The sequence below is a fragment of the Perca fluviatilis genome, chromosome 4 (assembly GCF_010015445.1).
Source record: "Perca fluviatilis chromosome 4, GENO_Pfluv_1.0, whole genome shotgun sequence".
Classification (NCBI taxonomy): Eukaryota; Metazoa; Chordata; class Actinopteri; order Perciformes; family Percidae; genus Perca; species Perca fluviatilis.
Window position 1 is genome coordinate 21,738,737 of NC_053115.1, and position 24,240 is coordinate 21,762,976.

The 24,240-nt window shown below is 39.5% G+C and overlaps 2 protein-coding genes across 2 annotated transcripts in view; both read right to left on the reverse strand.

The window, feature by feature from the left end:
- The window catches only part of iars1 (isoleucyl-tRNA synthetase 1), a 54,674-nt gene that overhangs the window by 22,872 nt on the left and 7,562 nt on the right, over positions 1–24,240 (reverse strand). Inside the window, exons 8-18 of the mRNA XM_039796485.1 lie at positions 20,515–20,530; positions 19,742–19,802; positions 19,400–19,495; positions 16,935–17,057; positions 12,139–12,230; positions 10,678–10,776; positions 6,822–6,948; positions 3,662–3,735; positions 1,983–2,177; positions 1,392–1,478; positions 665–748 (exon numbers count right to left, since the gene is read on the reverse strand). Coding sequence (XP_039652419.1) covers positions 665–748; positions 1,392–1,478; positions 1,983–2,177; positions 3,662–3,735; positions 6,822–6,948; positions 10,678–10,776; positions 12,139–12,230; positions 16,935–17,057; positions 19,400–19,495; positions 19,742–19,802; positions 20,515–20,530 — 1,054 coding nt within the window. The remainder of the gene's footprint in view (positions 1–664; positions 749–1,391; positions 1,479–1,982; positions 2,178–3,661; positions 3,736–6,821; positions 6,949–10,677; positions 10,777–12,138; positions 12,231–16,934; positions 17,058–19,399; positions 19,496–19,741; positions 19,803–20,514; positions 20,531–24,240) is intronic.
- Positions 14,044–16,192, reverse strand: LOC120557482 (desmin-like). Its single transcript, XM_039797846.1, has one exon. It carries the CDS (start codon positions 16,094–16,096, stop codon positions 14,960–14,962), a length of 1,137 nt encoding a protein of 378 aa, XP_039653780.1. The 5' UTR covers positions 16,097–16,192; the 3' UTR covers positions 14,044–14,959.

Consider the following 24,240-nt stretch of genomic DNA (forward strand, 5'->3'; position numbering starts at 1 on the left):
CAATAGGCCCTGCGCAATTTTAATAGAAGCAACTATTACAGATACACTGAAATAAAAGGCAGAATAGACAGAACAATAAGTTGGTTAAATACTTTTGGGCATCTCAAAATGAGCCAACATGAAGAGTCATTGAAAAAACTTCAACAAAAAAAAATCTCAGTCTATACTGGTTCAGTTTCAAGCAAATGTATATCAAAATACTTACAGAGCTCACTGTACCATAACAGCTATACTGTGACTAAAGTGTTAAGGTACAAAAGAGAAAAAAACGGAAATAGAAGCCTTAAAGAGAAACAGACTGTCGCCTTTCTCTCTTTATCTCTGGAGCTCTCTCTTCTTCAGTATATATGGGAGCATATGGCGAAAACTAAATAGTGCTTTATTCATTAGGCCATATGGCCATGGCATTCTCACTGCTCAGGGCAAAGAAGCAAATGTATGAGGAGAAACAATGTGTGTATGAATGTGTATGTACAGATGCGTGTGTCTATACTGTTTGTAGGACAAAGCCTAGCTAAGTGTGAATAGCGATTCAAACCTTTTTTTTTAAACCATGCATGCTAATTACATAAGGTAGATTAACACACAGAACCCTGCCACCGGCACACAGGCATTCATGCTTCAGAAACACACACACTCTTATTCACATTCAAGCACAGCTGACCTGAGGGCATCAGCTCCATAGTGCTGCACTATCAGTCCTGGATCCGGGTAGTTCTTCTTGCGCTTGCTCATCTTTTGTCCATCGCTGCAGGAACGAGACAAGCAAAGACATTAATGCACATACACACGCATGCATGCACATAAGTGTATGTTGGAAACCATGCACTTGGTGTTCAAATTAGTCAAGTCCTTCCAGGTCAGCAGGCCTGTGAGCACAGTGCTGCATTGAGACCCCGGGGCTGAGGACAAGTAGCCCTATTGTAGAGCAGCTCCAAGGGCTAAATGTTACAGCCCACATACCACACTGATCATAAGTAACTGCAGAAAAAATAGGAGATTATAGGCAGGTGAAGGGAGGAGAAAAGGAATATAAAAATTGTAGCAAACAGGAGGGCAAACCGTGGATTAGTGGAGGCAAAGAAAATGCAGAAAATGGCTCAGAAATTAGTATGAAATTGACTGACTGACTGTGTTTTTCTTACCGTCAACAAATCTCATTAAAGATAAAAAAAAAAAAATGGATTCTGCTACGAGTATTACCTGTGAAGTCAAAGTCTGATTGAAAAATTGGAAAGTATGGAGAGACACATTGTTGGTTGTAATCATTTCACAGCATTTGTTGACAAAAAGAAAAACACAGACCAGCCTTAATCATTAACAAAAATATATTTTATTTGCAAATTAAAGAAATATATGAAAGACGGGTTGGTTAATAAGTCTGTACTCACCTAGCAAGAACCAATCCGTTTACAATGACATTCTTGAAAGGTGGTTTGCCAAACAGCGCTGTGGAGAGCACCAACAGGGTGTAGAACCTACAGTAGGATACAAAAAGATAGCACACAAGGTCCACCTTTGATATCTTCCTCAATCCTACGAACTAACAAATTAATTTGATCGATTCATTTTTAATCAGCCATTTGCCATTATTTAATCATTGTCCATTTAATTTAAACTAGAAGTACCGCGGTGTAAGTCTCCGCCAAGTTGTTGCAGTTTAAATCCATGTCGATCCAGACTCATAAAATATATGTAGTGAAGACTTTGAGGCAATTTAATAAAACAGTATTAAGTGTATTTTTTGGCAAAACATGGATGCTTTACACACATCTTCAACCCAGCCACGGTTGGCTGTGGAGGCATAAAACTGATTTAAGTAACTTTTTAGAACACACTCATCTGGCTGATTGTGTCTCTGTGTCCATCCATTCATGTTCTGATCTTGTCAATTCCCTCAATGAACTCAGCAGGGAAGGTCTCTATGTCACCATTCCTCCTCTGTCAACCTCTTTCTATCTATCCATTCATCCGTAACTTACCATCCCCTCGTCTGGTCAATGCCTTCGGCGATGAATTCTGCTGGGAAAGTGTCCTCAAACTCCTTCCTGTTTTCAAAGGGGTAGTGGGCCTGGGCGTAAGGCATGCTGCCGCTCTCAAACCAGCAGTCAAACACCTCTTTGATCCTCCGCAACACGCCCTTACCACACCGTGACGGGATGGTCAGACTGTCAATGCTGGGCAGAGAAAGTTTGAACAGAAAGAGGGAAAGAAAGAGAAAGGAGGTACAATTGTTTAGAAAAATAGCAGTAATAACAATTTGACCAGTCCGGTTTTATTTTCGTTTTTAGTATTGCCATGGGGAACTTTTTAAACATTTTGTTTGCTTCATGGGTCTATAGGCTTTTTGGCTGTAGTCCAAAACAACGATTTTATAATCCTTCACCCCTGGGAACGAGGTTTAAGAAAAGAACAGTGGTGCTGACACCCACTAGAATAAACTAGGGTTATTGCTTTGGGTCATAAGCTTCAGACACAAGGATATGGATTAATTTACTCCATACAGCTACTCACTCAGATTCAGTCCAAGAACAAAATCATTGTTTTTACAGTAAAGTTACTGATGAACCTGGCTGTAGTATCTAAAAAGTATTAACCTGTGAGGTGCCCACTAAATCTACATTAAATGCATGTGTATGGAAAGTTCCCTTAGTTGTATTAATAAAAAAACAACAAAACATTAACATCATATATTATATCAGAAAGTTGATTAGCACAAATTTACCCTTTTCCCCTCCAGCAACAACCTGCTACACATTTCTAGAAATATTAGGCCAATGAAGGGCAGATTACACCTTTAGTAACCTGCTGTTGGCCACTAAAGCTGCTACGCTGCAGTGCTCTGCTGCTCCTAAGTACTCTGCTACTAGGCCTATTGAGGAAAGGGGGAGCGTTAAGCAGGAATATTCCAAAAAGAAATGCACTGCATTACATTTTGAGTAGTTTATTATGTCTTTTTAGTGGTGTGTTATTAAGATTTTGATTAAATGTTTGCAATGCGGGCAGGGCCATTATCTCTGGGAGCTGGCCACTTCACACCTTATAATGGGATGTTCTAGTCTGTCCATTTAGTTGTTAAAGATCCATACATAGTTTGCATTTAGTAAAGTTCAAACCACTGCACACTTTTCAAACTTGGTTTTTAACATATGATAAACTGCTACATAGCTAATCAGTTATTCTTTAATTACATGAGTTGCTTTTTAATCTTAAAGATTGCATGAATCGTTTTCATCAATTTTCCAAGTCTTCCAGACATGTACAGGCACCCTATAAAAATAGCCCAAAAACAGAAGCAGGACAAAGGTGACCTCTTCCTCCCACATCTATTAAAGATTGCCAACCCCAGTGAGGTGATCAACGGTAAATAGCGGATGAAGAGCAGAAGAGTAAAGTGATCTGTTCCACAGCACACGTCTGGTTCAGGCAGCCAGGACATTAGAGTGGCAGAGGGCAGATTTTTCATGGACAAAGTCATACACAGACACACACAAACAAGCAGAGAGACCATGTCATAAAGTTGTCATCTCATGTCCACCGATGTACACACATACAGCCTGTGAATCTGAGGGTTATCACACTACCACAGCAGACACACACCACTGAGAACATGCTCAGGTGCTGGCTGGCTGATTATCTCGGTGTTTGAGGAGTGACTCACCTCTCCCGATGCAGATCAGTTACTTTGACTCCGGTCAGTTCTTCCAGTTCAGCCATGGACCCTACACACACAACCTGATGAACAAGTACACACACACACACACACACACACACACACACACACACACACACACACACACACACACACACACACACACACACACACACACACACACACACACACACACACACACACACACACACACACACACACACACACACACACACACACACACACACACACACAGTACAGCTTGACTGAGCATTGTCTCAAAACAGCATTCACATTTGCAAGTTTCCTGAAGACAAAAACTTATGATTTTTGCTGAAATCCTAAGTCAATAATCAATTAGTTGAAAAAAGAACCACCAACATTTTTATATCATAAAATAAATAGGGCTGGGCAAGTTAACACATTATTATCGCGTTAACTCATTAATTAATTAACGCCGACAATTATTTTATCACGCATTAACGCAGTTTTTATTATTGTAAAAGTCTGTTGCTCATAGGCTTTTATTTTGTAAAAGTCTGTTGTTGACTGCTGCCGCGCTTACAGGAACTGGAAAAGAATTGGTGGATAAACAAACCAACAAACATGGAGAAGGGTACGGAACTTTTACACGGCCATTTTCATTTTAGTTCTTCCAGACGGCGACAGAACCAAAGTTATTTGTAACCACTGCAAAGTTGAATTTTCTCATCACCGGAGTACTTAAAGTCTGAAATATCACCTAAATGCAATACACACAGTTGATACCAGCAAATCTTTAAACGAAACAAACAGTGGCACGTCGGCAGACTACGTTAGATGCAGCGTGTGGGAGAAGTATAGATAAACAAAGGCAAGAGAAGCTAACAAATGCAGTGGATAGCTACAGACTGCAGGCCGATTAGTGTTGTGGAGAACGTCGGTCTGAGAAACAAATGACGTCAGGTATGAGATTCCTTCAAGACGCACCATCACAAGAAGAATACACGAGTTGTTATGAAAAGGAAAGAACTGCAAAAGCGACAACTTTACAACGTGCATCCGCTGTTGCTCTCACTGGGGATTACTGGACATCACTGGGTAACCATAATTACCTCGGAGTTACAGTTTTAATGTTGTTTGTAGCTCAGGATTTTGTGGGCAGTTTATATATATATATATATATATATATATATATATATATATATAAAAATATATGACAAAATGTGCAGATTAAACAAATGAGATACAACATGTTTATCAGTGAGCTTTAGAGGTGATGGCAGGCAGATTTTGTTACATTTGGACAGAGCCAGGCTAGCTGTTTCCCGTTTCCAGTTTTTGTGTTAACCTAAGCTAACAGGCTGCTGGTGGTAGTTTCATATTTACTGTACATGTAACAGTGGTATTTATCTTTTCATCTAACTCTCTGCAAAAAGCATATTTCCAAAAATGTCAAACTATTACTTTAAACCCACAGGAATTGAAGCCAATTGTACCCTAATTTAAAGTTATTCGTCATAAAAGTAGGACTACTTCAACACACTTTCTGAGTAACTTTACCTTAGAAAGTATGGTAAAGTGTGTTATCTGGTCTCCTCAGAGAGTCAACCTGTAGGCTCTGCTCTAGTTTTACCACAGCAGCACCAGGTAACATGGCCCAGATACAGCCTGATACACCACCATCAGATACACAAGAAGACAGAGTAAAAGAAACTTATCCAGAAAAAGACAGGTACAGAGAGTGAAAGCGCAAAAACAAACATACTGAAGAGATAGAAAACATACTGCCACACACAGACTGACACCCTCGTTTACAGCTTTAGTTTTGGGTGTGTGATTTGCTGCTGAGGGGTGTGTGAAAGGGGCACAAGGGAGCATGAGTATTTTGGAAACAGTCACAATGCTATTTCCAGCAAGCAGGTCGCTGGCTGTCCCTCTTTCAGACAGGGGACCAACACTTCATTTTTCAAACGCTCAAACAACCCAATTCTGACATCTCTATTCAGTTCAGTCTACTTCACACAGTCGGCCGGGTGTGGCAATGAACATCCATAACCAGACAAACCTTCATACAGTTCGGCTGGCTTCTCCACTATCTGCTTCTTTTTCCTCTTCCATTTATTTTCCTCGCCCTCTTTTCATCTCTCACTTCTCTCTCTTCACCGACTAATTTATTCTGTCCCCTTTCCTCCTCCCACTATTTTTCGTGTCTTCCTTCCTTTCCTCCCCCCGATCGCTGTTTGTCTTAAGGTCCTTTGAAGTCGCCTTAACCGGCACGAAGAGCAACCAAACACATTTGGGTTCATGTTTATTTGCTGTTTACATTAATGAATCATTCATGTGTTGAGTTGGCAATGGTGCCTGAGGGGAGCTGACTCTGACTGCAGTACGGAGTCACGCTGCACTCTCTGGTTTGACACCACGGTCACCTCACTCTGCCATGCCAGAAAGGCTCTCCTACACAAGCCTCCAAATAAACAAAAAGAGTGCCGAAAGGAGGTCAGTGTGAAAGAATTTCACTCTGCCAATTTATGAGAAGAGTTGGATTTCTGAACCCCTGCAGCAAACCAATATTCCTTTGGAGAGACATAAGACATTTTTCACCCAACTAATTTCTATGGTAAATAAAAGTGAGAGTTATGGAGGGTTCAACTTTTCAATTAAGCCAAGACTGATTTGTGAGTGCTGCCAACCCTAAGAAAAGAGGAACTGTCTTGGTATTTGGTCATGACACAGACAAATTGTGTCGCCTCCGCAGAGTACAAAGACACATTAGAATCATTAAGTACTCTATTAAAAGGTGCTCTAAGCGATGTTGGGTGACGTCACTTCTTGTTGACGTTCGAAGTATTGTCAAACAAAACGGAGGCTAGCTCGCCCCCTCCCTTCTGTGCACTAAACCCTCAACCCCCACCCCCCAAAATCCTTCTTGTCGGTTATTGGCTGGAACACGGTTATGTTTTGCGGTGCAGGTTGCCGCAGTTTGTTTTTGTTGCCGTTTGTGGAGCCTGGGCTGTCTACAGAGACCGTGTTTTTTTGTTGCTGTTTTTTTACAGTGTGTTCAGGGGACCGGCAGCTCGTGGATAGTGAGGAGATGTTTGCTGTATGTGACAAAAAATGTTGTAGCCTAAAAAACGCGTGACATCACTTAGAGCACAACAAGTGCTTATGTGTGTGTTTTTCTGACCTCCTCAAAGTCGTCGCTGACCCAGAGAGGGATCGGCGTTCCCCAGTAACGGTTCCTGGAAATCGCCCAGTCTCGTGCGTCTCTCAGCCAGTTCCCAAAACGCTTCTCACGCACAAACTCTGGAACCCTGCAGAGACAGACATTATGGTGTGTGTTCTGGTATCAGTTATTCTTTTAAAATATAGAACATCCTTTCAACCACAAAGAGATTCAAGTCTGCATGTAGGATAGAAGTCTACTTGAAATGACAATAATATTGCCATTTTTAAACCTCCTTTAACAGCCATTTACAACCCTTTAATCAGGGTTTCTGTGGGGTTCACCAAGTTAAATTGAAGACTTTCTAAAACCTTTTTAACACCACATAGAATGCAATTTAATAGCCGTTTCACTGTTAGTAGGAACAATATGGCCTTGCATTATTTATTATCATATCTATTTTTTTCTGTACTTACCAGCAGTATACTAATAATTCCTAATGATATAATACATTAACTAGGACTGGGCGATAGGGAGAAAATCAGATATCACGATATCCTTGACCAAATACCTCGATATCGATATTGTGGCGATATTCTAGGGTTGACAACTGGTGCATTAACAAAATATCTTAACACTTAGATTTTAGATAAATAATCATCAGTGATGTGGACATAGTCTAAGTGGGGAAAAGGCAAATAATAGAACAGCTGGAACAGTCTGGTAAGTTCAGAAAAGTAAATCACTTTACTGTAATGCAGCCTTTAAAACCAGGAAAAGACAACACTTATGTCATATTACAATATTATGATATCCAAAATCTAAGAAGATATCTAGTCTCATATCACAATATTGATATAATATCGATATATTGCCCAGCCCTAACATTAACTTAACGCAACCTGGACTCGGATAAGCAACATAAATAAAATGGGCATAGATAGATCTATTAACCAATTAAAAGTGATTTATTCATTTAGGTTCATGCCAAATGAATGAGCTTCCTAGATACTATAGCTGGCAGTAGTGACAAAAAGACTGAACAGTCCCACAATCCCTAATGTTTCCCAACAGCCTGGAATCTGACACAAACCCATTTTGTAACTTACGTTACAGGCAAACAAAAGAAAATATTTCAGACTTTTGTTAATCAAATTTAAGATTTAATGAATACCTTCTAAGGCCTTTTTCCTAAAATGAAGTGCTTTGTAAGACCTGCAGATGCCCTGCTAATTTAATGTGCAATACATTTCCTCACAACAAGAGCAGGCATTATTATGATGTACATTAATATTCCTTATTCCTATTGAGGTGGCTTATTTTCCTCTTCCTCCTCGTTTTAGCCCTAAAACTGAAATTGTGCTGCTCTTTTTATGAAGCTCAACTGCAAAGGTTAACATTTCCTTCAAGGCATCTCCCTCCTCTGCACCCCATTTCTGCTCTCCCATTTTCCCATTTTGCTTCGACCGATATCTAGCTTTAATCCCCTATCTCACAATCTTTTCCTTTTCCTCTCATTTTTTCTGCCGCCCTCTCTTGCTGTGCCAGGCAGTGTTACTCAGGAGAACAGAGCAGGGGGGGTATAAATTGTCGCCAGGATCCACGCACTAAGCAACGAGTTCATCAATTCCCATTTGTAGAAGGCATTTCTATTTAGGCCCCTAATATATCAATTTAATGATTTTTTTCTTCTGCTGCTGCTGCTCACCAGCCCCCCTTGAACACTCCTCCATCCCTCGCCCTCCCACTCTTGCTTCATGCTAAATGTAGAATTTAAAGTGTGCTGTCTTGTGCTCGACACACACAGAAGAGCCATTTACAATCTACGAGGTTCTTTTATAAGTCAGACACTAGGGATGGATACAAGAGGGAGACAGAGGAACAGAGGTTGTGGACATTGAGCGTGTGCATGATTCAAAAAAAGGTAAGGAGGACAGGAAAATTAGCAAAACAGAGGGAAGAAAAAGAAAAACTGATGAAGGACAACATGCAACTAATAGGGCAATTGACTGTTCGATAAACCCCTTCTCCTGAACAGTGACTGTCCAATCAAGGCTTAGTAACTGTAACTAGGCACGGTAGGTCTGTCAGGCTTTGGATTCATCCACATGTTGAAGCAGTGTGCACAGGCCTGTAGTGAGAGGGACACTCGTACATGAAGAGTTTGGTTGGTAGTTTCTTTTTTCAACTCTCTCTAAAACCAAAAGTACAAGAACAAAAGGGTTGGTTTAAATTGGGTGTAACTACCTTACTCAAATCTGCTAGCGACAGTTGTCATTTCAGCTGACAGAATTGACAGTTGCCTGCTAGAAATGAGAAGCCTACTTTTGTGTACCACCGTCTGAAAACAAGGACCCATTGTTGACTATGAATTTCAAAGTGGTTCAGCAAACAGTTGGGTTTGAATCAAAGAGACAGACAAAAAGACAAGGAAAAGAAAAGTCCTGAGTCATCGTAGGACCAGTCACTAAACACCAAAATCTTTTCTCACTTATGGTCAAGTAACTACGTTCTGAAATTAGGCGCCACTGTGACCGAGCTTCCTGCACCTTGGGCCTCAAAAGAGACCAGCTCCCCCTGCGAGCGCTCATTAATTTGGTCCTTAATTTATTCAGACAGACAGACATCTGGAGAAATCAGTCTGAACTTGCTCAAAATTAGCCTGAGTCTACCCAGCGCACCATTTGAGGAAAAAAAAATAAAATGAACAAATCACTATGAGAACATGGTAACGAGTTCTTCACTTTCTGAAGGATTAATGTTAGAGAATAAGCTTAATTAGAAAGCTGCATAAGAGCATCACCCTCACTGTGCAGCCAAACAGACACAGGGAGGAAATATGTGTGTAAATACTTTGTGTAATTTTCTGAAGTAATATTTCAAGTATAACAGCTAAACGTATCATCAAAAAGTATAATTAATTAATTAATGCCGTTGTAACGATTAGTCGATTAAATATGTCATTTTTTAAGTAAAATTTACATATTCACTGGATCAAGCTTCTCACATGTGAATATTTGCTGGTTTTCTTAGTTTTCTATATAAGAAAAATGTAATATATTTGGGTTTTGGAGCTTAAATCAGACAAAAGAGGTCACCTTGGACTCTGAGAACCTGTGATGGGCATTTTTTGCTTACTGATTAGTAGAAACATTTAAAAAAAGGCTGATTAATCAATAGCATTACCCAAATCTACTGAGAAAACACAATAAAACATACTGTAAATTACTTTAATATACATATGGAGATGGTCGTCCTGTATTAAATGAATCACTTATATCCCACAGATAACGAATATAGCCTTTAAAATAGTGTGTGTGTTTGTGCTGGTCTGTGTACACGTGTCTCTGTGTATGCGTCTTTACCTTCCTAGTGGCTACTCATTCATCTCAGTTTGACAGTCCCATTACCAGAGGCAGCTACTGTGGCTCAGAAAGGAGCACTGGGAGCACCAGGGTAATACCACTTAGCAAAGCCATCATGCTGACGCTTTCTTTTGCTCCACGTTCTGCCTTTACAATTAGCCTCATGCTAATGTTTTCTATAAAACATCAGGTCAGTGTGCATCATAATGAAATGCTTTAATGAGGATTTTATCCCCATTTAATGGCAACAAATAAAGGAAAATCCTTACAACGACTTGCATTTTAAATCCAATATCTTCAACTTTAAAATGGCTATGCCCAGTAATACAAAGCTGTCCTACAGAGACAAACAACTTGACGTGTTCGTGCAGAATCGCAGCTGTGATTGTTTTGGGACTGCGAATGCTGTTCGTCTTGTCTTGAAATATCTTAGACCACTTGACACTCATAGCTGCCGATTCACTGTCACTTAGCACCAAGCTAGTTATCACCCGTCTCAAAAAACAGCTTACCAGTAGCATTTGCTGTTGTTGTCCAGTAGTTTATCAACCATGTGCTCCACTCGAACAAACCAACTGGGAACGGCTTTGTAGATCAGGGGCGTGTCAGACCTAATGGTACATAAAACACATTAGATAAAACATACTGATTTCAAAGAAAGTTAAGAAAAAATAATATTAGAAAGAATTGATGTAAATTGCATTTCTAAGACAAATCATCATGACAATTCATGAAGCAAGCCCTTTGTTTTAAAGTTGGACGTTAACGATTGCTATTTACTTATGCATATTGTGTATTTTGTTATACATTTGTCCTGCTGATATGCTGTATTGACCGTTGAATAGAAACTGGGCTGGTTCAGTGGCAGTGTCTTTTAGCCGCGCTAGCAGCATGGCTCCAGGAATGTCGCTCGGCCAGGCAGTCCACCACTTTGCTTTTTACCTAAGACTGAAATATCTGAACTATTGGTCATTCATGGTGCAGAGAGACTAATTTCTAATGATCTTGATGACCCCCTTTCCTTTCATCTAGCGCGCCATCATCAGATCAAAATTTAAATGTGTCCAAATATCTGCAAAACCAACGACATTTCCATCAGTCTCAGTCAACCTGACAGAGCTACCAGAATGACTGTGGACTCCATCTTGAGAAAAACCTGTTCTTTCTCAACCGCAGAAAAACAGCTGAAAATATGATCCAAGTCAAATTAAAATGAAATATGTTGTTCTTAATGTACATGCGGTCAGAAAGTAAAAATGAATGTGAAATCTCAATCTCACTTTTTACTAATATAATTATGTTAGCTTGTTTGACACTTTGCTGCCTAACAGAGTTCAACATTTTCATCTCCACCACCAGTTTGTGGTTGAAGGAATATTCTTTTCAAGTTTAGTCTAAAGCATAGCTCCCTCAACCAATCAGCGCGCAGCTCATCTAAATATTCATGAGCATACCATATTTGGAAGAAAAGCTCTCGTTCCAAATAGGGCCAAAACACAGGGATGCATAAGGGCCCATAAAATAGCAACCGGGCAATATTCAGCCCAATCAATGTTACATACCCTATTAGGAGACCTTAAGGAACAGTGTGAAATACCCTATATAATCATTCTATCACCCCTTTAAGGGAGTTGTAAGGAGCAACTTTAAGGCTGTGTTCAGGCAGGGAAACAGCAACCCGGCGATATGCCACAGGGGGAGTGACAACGAAACGGCCCATTTGTTTGGCGTCCTATTGTGTTCTTTAACCCTCCAATGTAGCACAAGTAGACTTTATATTTCACAACTACTGTTTTCCGTCAGATCGTTTTGAGATCTTCACAGAGAAAGAGAGAAAGAAAAGAGACGAGGAAGACCGATCGACTGTGCTTTGTTGTTTCAGCTTTTACACAAACTCCTGGACAGTTCAGGGCTTTTCTTTTGGGTTTTAAAACTTTCTTGTGGCAGTGATACGATAACGAGGTTTGTCTCACCTCCAGCAGAAGGGGTAACTATGTTTGAAACTGCTGGCATTGACAAGGCGACCTTTCTCCTTCAGCCACTTGATGATATTCTTGTCGGCATCCTATTAAAAAAAACAAAAACAAAAAAACATAACAAAACACATGATTTACAAAATGCAGCTTTAAAGAGTAACGTAAAAACCAGGCTGAAAAGTGGCGTTTTACGGTTCTCTGTGGTTAAAGTTCCCATGCGGTTGGGTGTGGTCTGAAGTGTGCAGTGTTGCACCTGCTACTACACCCAGCTGTGATGTCATAGTGTACTGAAACACCCTTGAGTACACATGTACATCATTGCTGCAAGGTGAGAAGTTAACGCAAGGGACGTCAGTCAGCAAAAACAAGATGTTAAGTTGTTTAAACATGTCAAATCTTCTTTTTATCATCTTTTTCACATAATATTGATATCATATACATTCTGCCATACAAATGTCAACAGTATTTACAACTGCAGTGAAAAAAAATAAATGGATGACCACCATTTTCTGCATCTCAGAAATGAACAGAATTTTAACAGTGCTTAATTTAAAAACACTATATAAAATTGTTAAACATTTGTCCTTTATATATGGTTTTATAAAACCCTTCAAATCAAGAAAATCATGTTTATTCATAATGTGCAGTAGCACAAATACAGCTAAACTACTAGTATTAGACTATATTATATATATATATATATATACACACACACACACACACACACAGTATATAGCGCATGTATATTTACATTATAGCATTATATATATATATATATATATATATATATATATATATATATATATTATTATATTCAGTACAGACCAGTGGTTCCATTGTACAAGAGCAACTTATAAAAAGATGTTTACTAAGCAATTTTCAGTATTTTTACTCTATTGATTGTATTTAAGAGAGGTACATAGTAAAACCATACCACTGTAAGACTACTGCAGTACTGGCAGTTTGTTTCCACAGCTATGGCTAGAGCTTACAAAAAGAAAAGAAAATTCTTTATTACTAGGTAAACATTTTTGATTTTTAATTTTATTTTCTCCTTCAGGTAGGTAAGCACTGGATCCTCGAATGCACCATGGCTTTATGCTTCCCTCATTCAGGTATGATAAATACCACCAGAAAGGTAGGGAGAAATTGTCCACTTTGGCATCTGGCTCCTTGTTTACGGCAAACAATCTAATATGCAATCAGCCCTGTGCCTTATTACGCACAGTGCAATTCACAGGAAGCTCATAAATATGACTTTTCAGCAAGGTGTTTGGCAGACTGTTGGTCGTGACCTCTTTTTAGAGAGAGAGGTTTTAAAAGTTCCTCAGCCAGGAGTACATTTTGTTATGCCCAGACCAAGGCTCATTAAAACATGAAAGAACACCTGTGATGTGGAGATTCATTGGAACTTCGCCCGCAACCAAATGAGAAAATTTCACCAGCTGGCCAATTTAGTATAAACAAGGGTTATTCAATATAATTACTTGATTACTCACACATATTTGTGAGTGCATAGCATAATTACACAGCAATGTTTCCAGATCCAAACAGTCAGTTTCTTAATTTGAACCACCCCAGCTAAACCACAAGACCCAGCCTGCCTAGCAACCGAAGGCTGGATTCACACAGCAATTGTATGCCTTAGTGGCACATTATTATATACAGGGTAAAGCAAAATACTAAAATTATTATTATCTACTGGGCCTGACTCAGAAAAAAACTGCTTTTCAGTACATTTATTGTTTTGTAGGTTATAATAAGGGTAGGAGAAGGTAAAGAGAGACATGGATAGAGAGCAGACGGAGAAGAGGCAAAGTAGACCAGTAAGTAAAGACACGTCATTAAAGAGTACAACAGGCAAATCACAAGTGTAAAGAAAATCATCAATGCATTATTTTGTATGCACTCACTTCAATCTTTATTAAGTAACAGTTGGTCAACATTAGAATAAATGGTCAATGGTTGTGTCTCGTCGAAACATTTGGAATAATCAGGGGGTACTGTAAAGACCAAGCAAAACACTGACGATATCGGTTCTGCTGTGTTTAGGTTGAGATGTGACACATCACTGCAGGACAAAGGTGTTTTTTTGTAAAGGGGTGTAATGGGATCCTAAAGTTCTATCAAGAGAAGCAGTGGCCGCAAAAAGTGAGCAGATGTAGCAAAGGAAAGTGAGAGAAATGGTGAAAGATGTAGTGGAGTTGATTTGGCAAAAAAGGGAAGGTGAATTCTGCAAGGGTGTTGTAGGAAAAGGAGTCAAGGAAAAGAAGCTAACTAGCAATAGGTTAAGAAGGGCTGAGTATCAAACCTCAATACTTATGTAACACAGAGTGCCCCTTACTGTCGAGTACAGAAAGCTGGCATCAAACGTTTGGTCAGATTCGTAATCTTGTTTACTTATTTTATTTGACACTTCCTTATTAGAATCCAAATTTTGGAGGGAATGAATGCCTTCAAGCCAGCATTTCACTAATGTAGGCATGCGTTTTCCCCTCCGTTTATTACAATTTTAGAATATTATACTTATATACCGTGTCTAGACAACATTTTTAATTTTATATCATTGTCCCAGTTTGTTAATTGAAAAAAAAGTTTTGTAGATAAAACATATTTCTCAAAGTCAGGTTCATTTTAGCATCTGTACTGAAACTCAGGTGTCAAACAGGCACTGGTATCGAAACATTCCAAACAATACCCAGCCCCTCAGAGTAAGAAGGGTAAAGGGGAAGAATCGGGTAAGATAGGGAAGAATTCTCCACAATGCTCTGCTGGTCTTCTCTGTGGCTGCTTTGGACCCTCCTCTCATCCTGGATATTTAGACATCTTTGGCAATTCCAAGCCTATTCTCCTCTCCTTCCAACAGCTTCCTGTAGGTGGCGATCTCCGCATCCAGCTTGAGCTTAATGTGCAGCAGTTCCTGGTAGTCTTGGAGATACTTGGTCATCTCTAATTTGGTTTCGCAGAGCTGGGCCTCCAACTGAGCAATGACACCCTCAAGGCTCCCCACCTTATCCATGTGGGACATCTCCATGTCCTCCAGCTGCTGCTCCAGGGCTGCATTGCGAGCCCTCATCCCGTCAATCTGGTTCTGCAGCTCCGTCACTTGGTTGTGGAAGGTCGTGATCTCGTCTTTCATGGTTTTCATTTGCTCTTCGTGTTTGCCAGCGTGCTCCTTGAGGGTGTCAAACTTGCTCTTGTACCACTTCTCAGCTTCCTGGACGTTGCGGGCAGCGACAGATTCTATCTCTGCACGCATGTTGCGCAGATAAGCAGCCAGGTCAGGCCGATCGCCATCCAGCTCCGCGGTAATCTTTGAGTCCTCGATCTGCTTCATCAGTTCAGCCACCTCTTCATCATGCAGCTTCTTAAGGAACTCTATCTCGGCCACTAGTTGCTCTATACGCTTCTCCAGCTCAGCCTTCTGCAGAGTGGCACTGTCAACATCCTGGCGAAACTCACTCAGGATCATCTCCGCCTCTTCTTTGAGTGCTAGCTCCTCCTCCAGCTTTAGTCTCCAAACTTCAACCTCTTCTTCAATGTAGCCTCGTTCAATATCAGCTACTCCCTTCTCATTAGTCAGGGCCTCAATCAGCTCCCGCACCTCTTTAAACTTGAGCTCATATTCTTCTCCGATGCCTGTGGGGCCTCCCTTGTAGCGGCCCTGCAGTGCAGCTAGCTCAGCTTGAAGAGCGGCATTTCTCTGCTCTAATGCCTGGACCTTCTCGATGTATCCTGCAAACTTGACGTTGAGTTCCTGCATCTCCTCTTTCTCGTTGGCATGTTGCTGGTGGATCTCTGTGCCCAACTCAACAGCAGTGCTACGATAACCGGAGCGCCCACGGCTGTCATAGGAGGATCCACGGCACCGGGAAGGTGACGGGCTCTGAACCCTTACTCTGCCGCTGGAGCCGCTAACCTGCAGGCTCTTCTGGGTGTAAGATGCAGCTCTCATGTTGTGTAAAATACTGGATTTGTTTTTTAGTTTACAGAGGAACAGCTGCTCTCTCGGCTTCTCTTTGTGTGTAGCCCACTTCGCGACTGACGCTCCCTCAGATCACCTCCGAGTTTTTATGCGGCAATGAAGAATGTCTCAGACAGCCATGAAACTCACGCTTGGTTTTAACATATTTCAAAAGTGGATTATGACAGACTTTCAGAGAACTGTGGCTGCATGCTCTTTATTAGCTAACGCTGTACTGTTACTGACCAAGCGGGTCAAGTCCACTCCCTGGCATTTGAGCTAGGATGTGAAATAGTGATCTGATCATGTTTGACTGCTATTTTTCACTCACTATCCACTAAGGATGGTAATACAGTTGGGTGTGCCAGGGAGGGCACCCAGTACAGTGGTAAACAGTGAAAATGTGCTTTGGCAGCAGGTTTTCCTACACAACTTTGTGAAACTGCTCCGACGCTGATTCCCTTAACTCTCGCCACATCAACGTCAATTGACAATGTCAAAGTCATGCACCTAAAGAAATAATTCTCATCATATTCTCAACTCAGCTACATTACAAAAAGCATTAAACCTATGACCAAAATTAAAGGGCACGTTTCAGTGCAACTGTTCAATCATTATAGAAAGATGTATTATCCAGAGATATAAACAGAGGAAATGGAGAGGAACAGGAGATTGAGTGCTCAGAAAGCGGTAAATGAAATGCTGAATTAAACCAGCTATCAACATCGTTGAGGCTTTTTATATCGTGTATCAGCGGCTCTTACCACGGGTGGAAACCCAAAATGTCTGCTAACCTAATCTACATGTAAATGTCTAATGTGTCACTCACTTTGACGTACTGTCCCGCAAAGTCAGTGACCTCTGAAGTGAAGCAGCCCGAGGCGTCCACAGGGCAGATAGGAGCCTGGTCCCTCTGGATGATCTTGTATTCGGTGCACACCCTGTGATCATCCTACAGAGGGAATAATACAGTTTAAAAGGTTTAGTGAGTGAAGGTATTTGTAAAAAAGAAATGGTCATCGATCATAATAAACTTAATACCTTTGGGGTTGGGACTGTTTGTTGGACAAAACAAGCAGTTAAAAATCTCAGCTTGGTCTTGAAATGATGGACATTTTTGACCATTTTCTGGCATTTTACAGATCTAACAATTAATCAATTGAGAAAATAATTGTCTGGTTAATTAATAATGAAAGTAACTGTTAGTTGCAGCCCTAATTATAACAAAGTCATGTACAGTAGCCATTTACTATATACTGAGTTTGTAAGTAATTGAGCTACATTATCTTGAGACAGTGACCATTTATTTCAAGCTGTCGATCAAAATAAGTAATTGTCTAACCCCTTCGGCAGCCAGTTTCCCTTGTTTAAAGATAGGTTATGACTCCATATTAAATTCATTGTTGGGCTGGATACTTCTTGCAGTGTTGAAAGAAGCACTACTGGCATGTGACAGCTATGCATGAAAGATTGGAGTACTGTCCAGCAGCTGTAAATGTATTTTGTATTCAAACACCCTGTCAAGATCCAAGATGGATGGTTCACAGGGTCATTTCACATCCAGTCATAACAACATAAAATTTGAAAAATGTATTTTGGCAACGCATTTCTTCTCACTATATCTTCAGAGGAAATGCATTTGTGTTCATATCAATGTAAATGTGATCACTAAATAACAAAACTGTTACCAAATAAAAAACACAAACATTTAAATGCAAATGTATGTGGGATGTTTATGTGAAAGGTTTATTTTACAGCCCCATAGGGCGTGAGCTGCAGTGAAATAGGCTCAGAGTGCAGAAGAGGAAGCTAAGAAAGAGAGAAAGACTGAGTGTGTATCTGCAGCTGGCTACAGCCACCGGGGTATCCATCTGCCCTTGACAAGGGCATTTAACCTATTAGCAACGATCCAATACACCTGATGGCACTGTAGGAATATGTTGATACTGTAGCATGCAATACAAATATTTCCTAACATTTTTCAATAAGCATACACATCAATGTGAAATGAGTCCACAAAATGATAAGGAATCAAGATGGAGGGTATGGAAAGACATAACTCTTAATTAAACATTTTCCCCAGACAGGGTCATAGAGCTTAAGACCATTGGGTCCCGATTAGTCTTGATGAAATGCGTTGGCCTTGAGCTCAAGTGGTGAAACACCAAATGTATAAATAATAAATAATATTATTAATTTTTATTATTATTAATCATTTATTAGGGTCAAGAACAAATCTTGTTTCGGGTGAAGTTTAGTCCTACACTTGTGTTGGCTAAAGGCACTCAACGCAGTGCAACTGGAGAAAGCAAGCAAATCGACCACTTTAACAACAACAAAAAACTCTGCTAATTCAGAAAACATAAGGAAATAGAGAAATAGAACATAATGGAATTGTATATCGGTAGAGGACATGGACGACTAAACAGGTCTGGATGCACTTTTTTTTTTTAACATGGCAGCGAACCATCCATCCACAGAGTTACACCTGACAAAAGCTGACCTCGTTTTCCTCCAGAGTGTGCTCCATATGAGCATCTGCAAGGCTGGATAACAAGCATACTAGAAGCAACGTTTCAAAAGCGCATTTCTCAACTTCATTCCAAATCACTCGAGGAAGAGAAGTACATTATAATTAAAAAGGGGGAGGCTGGGCGTAGTTACCCTGACAAGAGACAGGTGGAGCCTCGTGACAGTGACAGAAGGGAGCAGGATCAACGGCAACGACTGCACACAGTACATTCAGCCACCACAGTACACCGTATATATGTGCAATTTTGAATTGGCATAGTGATTTATATCTTACATCCCTGTTAATCTTGTCTTATAAGTCTAGGTCGGTATGGGTCTTGATTGAGAGTCTTGACCACCAGGCTTATGCCTAAGACTCCGATAAACTGCCAAAGTACATCCATTATTCATTAGTATCTGATTGACCTGGAAATGTATCACAATATTATAAATATATAAATATAAAGACACTTGTAAGTAGTTGCTAATCCTCGACTTCAGTTAGCAGTATTTATATCTTGCTATTATACAGTTGTGTACTTTTGGTAAACTACAGTAGTGAAACAATTAGTCGATTGACTGATTATATACTATTAAAAGGATAATTTATCAAGTAATAATTGCTAACCTTTTGCTAGTCTGTGCTTTTATCTTAGGATGTCTTTGGTCACAAAATAAATTGCGATTTTTTTTTCTGACATTTTATAAACCAAAAGATTAATCTCTTGTTAAAAAAAAATTTAAAATATGCACAAAGCAGGAGAACAGTTAAAGACCACTCACAGCTCCAAAGTAAGGTGCCTGGTGGACTACTCCTGTGCCCTCTTCCTCCTTGACGTAGTTATCCATCACCACCTGGAACGCTCCTTGCTCCCCACACTGAAGAGAAACAAAGATGAGGAGAATTAGATAAAGGAGGGCTAGTGGTGTGAGGAAGCAATAGAAATAGAGCCACAGATAGTGATAGACAGAGAGAGATTAAGAGACAGATTTAGAGAATGTAAACTGAGATGCCAATTTGTAGTCAGACAGATAATTTAGGTGAGACATAGGTCAGTCTACATTTTGTGGCAAACAATACGTAAGCCAGTGAAACAGCCAGGAACAAGAACAAAGACTACTAACCTTGGCAAAGTACTGGAAAAGAGGCTTGTATTTTTTCCCTTTCAGTGTCTTGCCGGGAAATCTAAAAACACATAAACACATATAAAGTCCATGTTTCAATATCTGTAATTCACCTTCATCAAATTTACTCACTCATATTTGTCTAAACAGTATCCTCTGACTGTTCAGTTGTTGATACTGCCCAACCCTCAGATTGCTGAAAGGTTGTTGCAGCCCGACAGAAAGACTGTCAACACTACTAAGGGCTGAAAAATCTACTGACAACTCCTCTGAATGTTTTTGAGGGTAAAAAAACAAATAACACAATAAGAGTCTTACAGTCTAAAGCCACGCTACACTGGTGCTATCCGCTAAATGTGATGTTGGCATGCTAACAATGACGATGACAATGACATGAACCTATCTATTCTGGGGTAAGGGAAAACACTCTGGTTTGTTTGCATTTCTTTAAGTAGTGCTGACAAAAATAACGGCATAACGAATTTCTTTGACGTGCGATTAACGTACATGTGTTTTGTAATTTGGGCCTTGGGCCTCCTTGAGCAGAAATGGATAAAGAAAAGGGTCTTTTAAATGGCAAGTTCAGTTTCAAAGCCCTTCCAGATGGTTCTCTCGACAAGGCTAATGCTATATGCATGTACTGTTGATTTTTATTGAGTTACCACTGGAGTACACCAAGTCTCAAATACCACTTGCTGGCCAAGCATACAGCCAAAGGCAGGCCATGCAACAGAGACACCTGGACAACTCTATATAGGGTCTTGTGTACTTACTTGTCCAGGATAAGTGCTTGCTTTCAGACTTAAACAGAGCTCCGCGGCTTAAAAATCAAAATGCTTCAGTCCAAATATGCTAGAGTGTTAAACTAGAAAGATAAACAAAAAAAAAAAAAGGTGAATTTTCCAGACTCATCCCAAGGCTCCTTATATTAAATCCTGTATCACTGTTACCTACTACTCTTTTAACAACACATCCCATTTCAGGACACAAACAGTAAGAACAATGAGATTAAAGAGCACTGACATGACATTAAAATAGTATAAATCTCGTCCCATTGAGTGTCTCGTCACAACCCTACATAAAAATAACAATCTTCACTTTTAATGCTTTTTACAACAAATTCCAGTTGAACTGCAAACTTCTGAAATGCGTCATTTTTAAAATCAGCAAAAAATTTCAGAAATTGACTGAAATAAGCTTTTCAATTTGAAGCATTATAATTGATTCAATATTGTTATTTTGTTTGTGCTTGTGTATTGTCATTTTTAGAAGGGAAGCACCAATCCAATACTATATGTAACTTATTAACTTACTTGTATTCTACTACTTAATTGTTTGTTTTTATTCCTTGTCATTTGAATATTCCTTTTTTCATAAAGCATAAAAGAGAGAAAGTAGGTTACAAACAAAAGACATAAAGATATAGACCGTACATCCACAGACGCGAGGCCAAAGAAACTGTCAGGGGACAGTAATGGCTATCGGGGTGCTGTGGGTGCTGGTGTTGCTGAATGAATAAAAACAACATCGATTTACATATAACACATGATGAGGGTGTCAAAACACTTAACTGTGTGACCACTAGCACAATTGTGGTTAAGTGCACATCATTTTTGAAAATAAATAAAAACAACATTGATTTACACATCACACAACTATTTAGCAACAGTTTTTAACAGTTGAAAATAGGGGCAGGGTTGCGCGACTTTGGCTACATTGAACTGCTACTTTGCGGACAGTTACCGGAGCGTATGTGCCGCGGAATGTATGTTTTAACTGGCTACACCAGCTACGCACACACGGGTGGAGTAGGATTGTGTGAGTCACAGGCAAGACGGAGAGATTTTGCTCTGGGATTGTTATTGTTGTTGTTTCGGTTTTTGGAGTTGGCACAGCGCTGTGAAAACGTCAATCTACTGTCAGCTGTTATCAGAGGACACAGGTGAGGAAAACAAGAAATAAAACCAGAAACTCTCAAAATGAAATTTCCTGTATATCAGTAGTTTAATTTAAAAGAAATAATTACAATTTAAGATCCATTTCTGTGTAAAAGGATATAAAAAAATATAAATAGAAGACTATTTAGACCTATTTTTGCACTTGTAGAGCGGATCTCCGCCGAGCAGACACACCACTTACGGCTGCTCTCGTGCCCGGTGTAGCCAGTTTTATTGATTATAATGAAAGCGTAGTGTTGGAACGTCCGCTCCGCATACAATGCAATGTAGCCAGCCTGTAGGTAAAATGAAGTGAACTTTTAAGGTAAGGAAAGAGAAGCGAATTGCCTGTATGTGTGAAAACAGCTTTATCTCGTGCATCCGTTTTTTCTTTTTTTTGTGGAATATATAGCATAATTATATAATTTTGTCATTCTTTCAGGGGGGGCGGGGGTAACGGTAACATTAATGGTAGGGGAAACACTGGGGCTTATTGAAAAGTTGCCACCAAAATGTAGGATAACATTTTAGAAAACTGAACGCTTCTGGAAACCTGGCCAAATGGGGATTTTAGGAAAAATAAGAGAAGTTGAGAACAGGGACAACAGTTGTGAAGAGGGCAAAAACCAAACGGCCTGAGACAGTGAGACACAAAAAGAGAGAGAAGGGGGCAGCATCAATAAAATATGTTTCTTCCCCTCAGTGGTGTGACAAATGATTGCACAGCTCAGACCTGCTGCTGCTGACAGCCCTCAACTCAAACAGCAACAAAGGCAGCGAGGGAAAGAGACAGACCCAAAAAGAGACAGAAAATAAGAACAACGAAGGACAAAAACAGGTGGATGTGGAGCCAAAGAGAGCGATAAGAAAATGAGGGGAAAAAGCCAATGAAGATGGAGCAAGAGAGAGGATGGGAGATAAAAAAAGAACGACCGAACTGATATAAAAAAAAAAAAAAACATTCATTGGTATTCCAAAGCAGTCTCCCATGCAGCAGAGCACAGGCGGTGCAGTTAGGACGACAGACTGTGCTTCAACAGTGCCCCCTGCAGGATCAAAGAGGCCATGACACACTGGTATGAATCTAGGTCATCCTTTTAAAAACCCACCAGTTTCTCTCACAGGGAACCAAAAACTAAAGCACAAGGGTTACAGAAAAGCACTAGCCACCTCTCTGGAGTATTTTGTTGTTTTTTTAGGACACTTTTTCAAGCGACCTGATTTCAGGCACATCCACATTTCTCAGGTCTAAAATCACACACAAATGTAGATGACTTTGAAAAAAAATTATAAAATCAATAATGGCGGAATTTTATTTAGCTGCTTCAGTTTCAGGGTCCTGGTATTGTGCCACTGTCATTTCTTACGAAATTAGCTGATAAATGAATTATACATATTGGGTTAAAATTGATGAGTATTTTCTTTGTTGATTAGTTTTTAATTGACTTAACATGGGACAAAAATTGTTGTGCTCTGTGTATCTGAGTCTCAACTTTTCAGAGCCCGAAAAGACATCTTAAAAATCTTTACTAAATTTGATAAGGCCAAAAAGTCAAGATATCCAATTTACATTGATATGAAACTTAAAAAAAAAAAAAAAGCAGGTGTTCATATTTGATGACGTGAAACCTGCAAATGTTTTCTGAAAAACTGATTTAAGCAATTAATTGAATATCTAAATTGTCATACATCAATTATTTGTCAATCAGCTAATAAACATCATTTTAGCTAACTATAACACACTCAGTAAGCACTTTATTAGGCACACCTCGCTAAAACCGGATGTAGTCTAATACAACTACGGCTGCAAAACATTATGTCCATTATCGATAAACGGATTAATTGTTTTGTCTAGATTATAGTTTAAATGCCCATTATAATTTCCCACTGGCTTAAGTCACATCTTCAAATGTCTGTTTTGCCCTTCCAATCATTGCAGCTCTGAATACAACATCCCTGTAAAAAATGATTTCAAATGAATGGTGGTGGTCAAAATATTAGAAATACCCTCACTATAACAGTACAATTGAAAACAACTACAAACTATGGCTTTCAAAATGACCATAAAGTTGAATCAACACCTCTCTAAAACTGATTCAATATGAACATTATAACTTTATGAGGGTAGGATTTAATGCAGTGCTGTTGTATTAGACTGCATTAGTTTTAGCTAGGTGTACCTGATAAACTGTGTGTCTATATGTATATATACTATTATGTCTATTGTATATATATTATTGTGTTTATTGTATACAGTTTATATTATTGGTCTGACAGCAGTGTAGTCTTGAAGCAGAAATACTTGATAAAAAGGCACCTTAACATTCTTAAAATTAAAAGAAACCTAATATCTTAAATTTGATTTGTTTTGTTAAATTTGAAGAAAGATATCAGTTTTCAGGTTAAATTTGGATCATATTTGTGCCTTTACAAATGATCGATTTGAGATGGTGCCATTAAGACGTCATCAATACAAATTGCAAAAACACTTGTAAGTGCAACCGGTTCTATGGAAATCATTAACAAAGTTATTACACAACTATATTTAATTGTGTTTTGTTT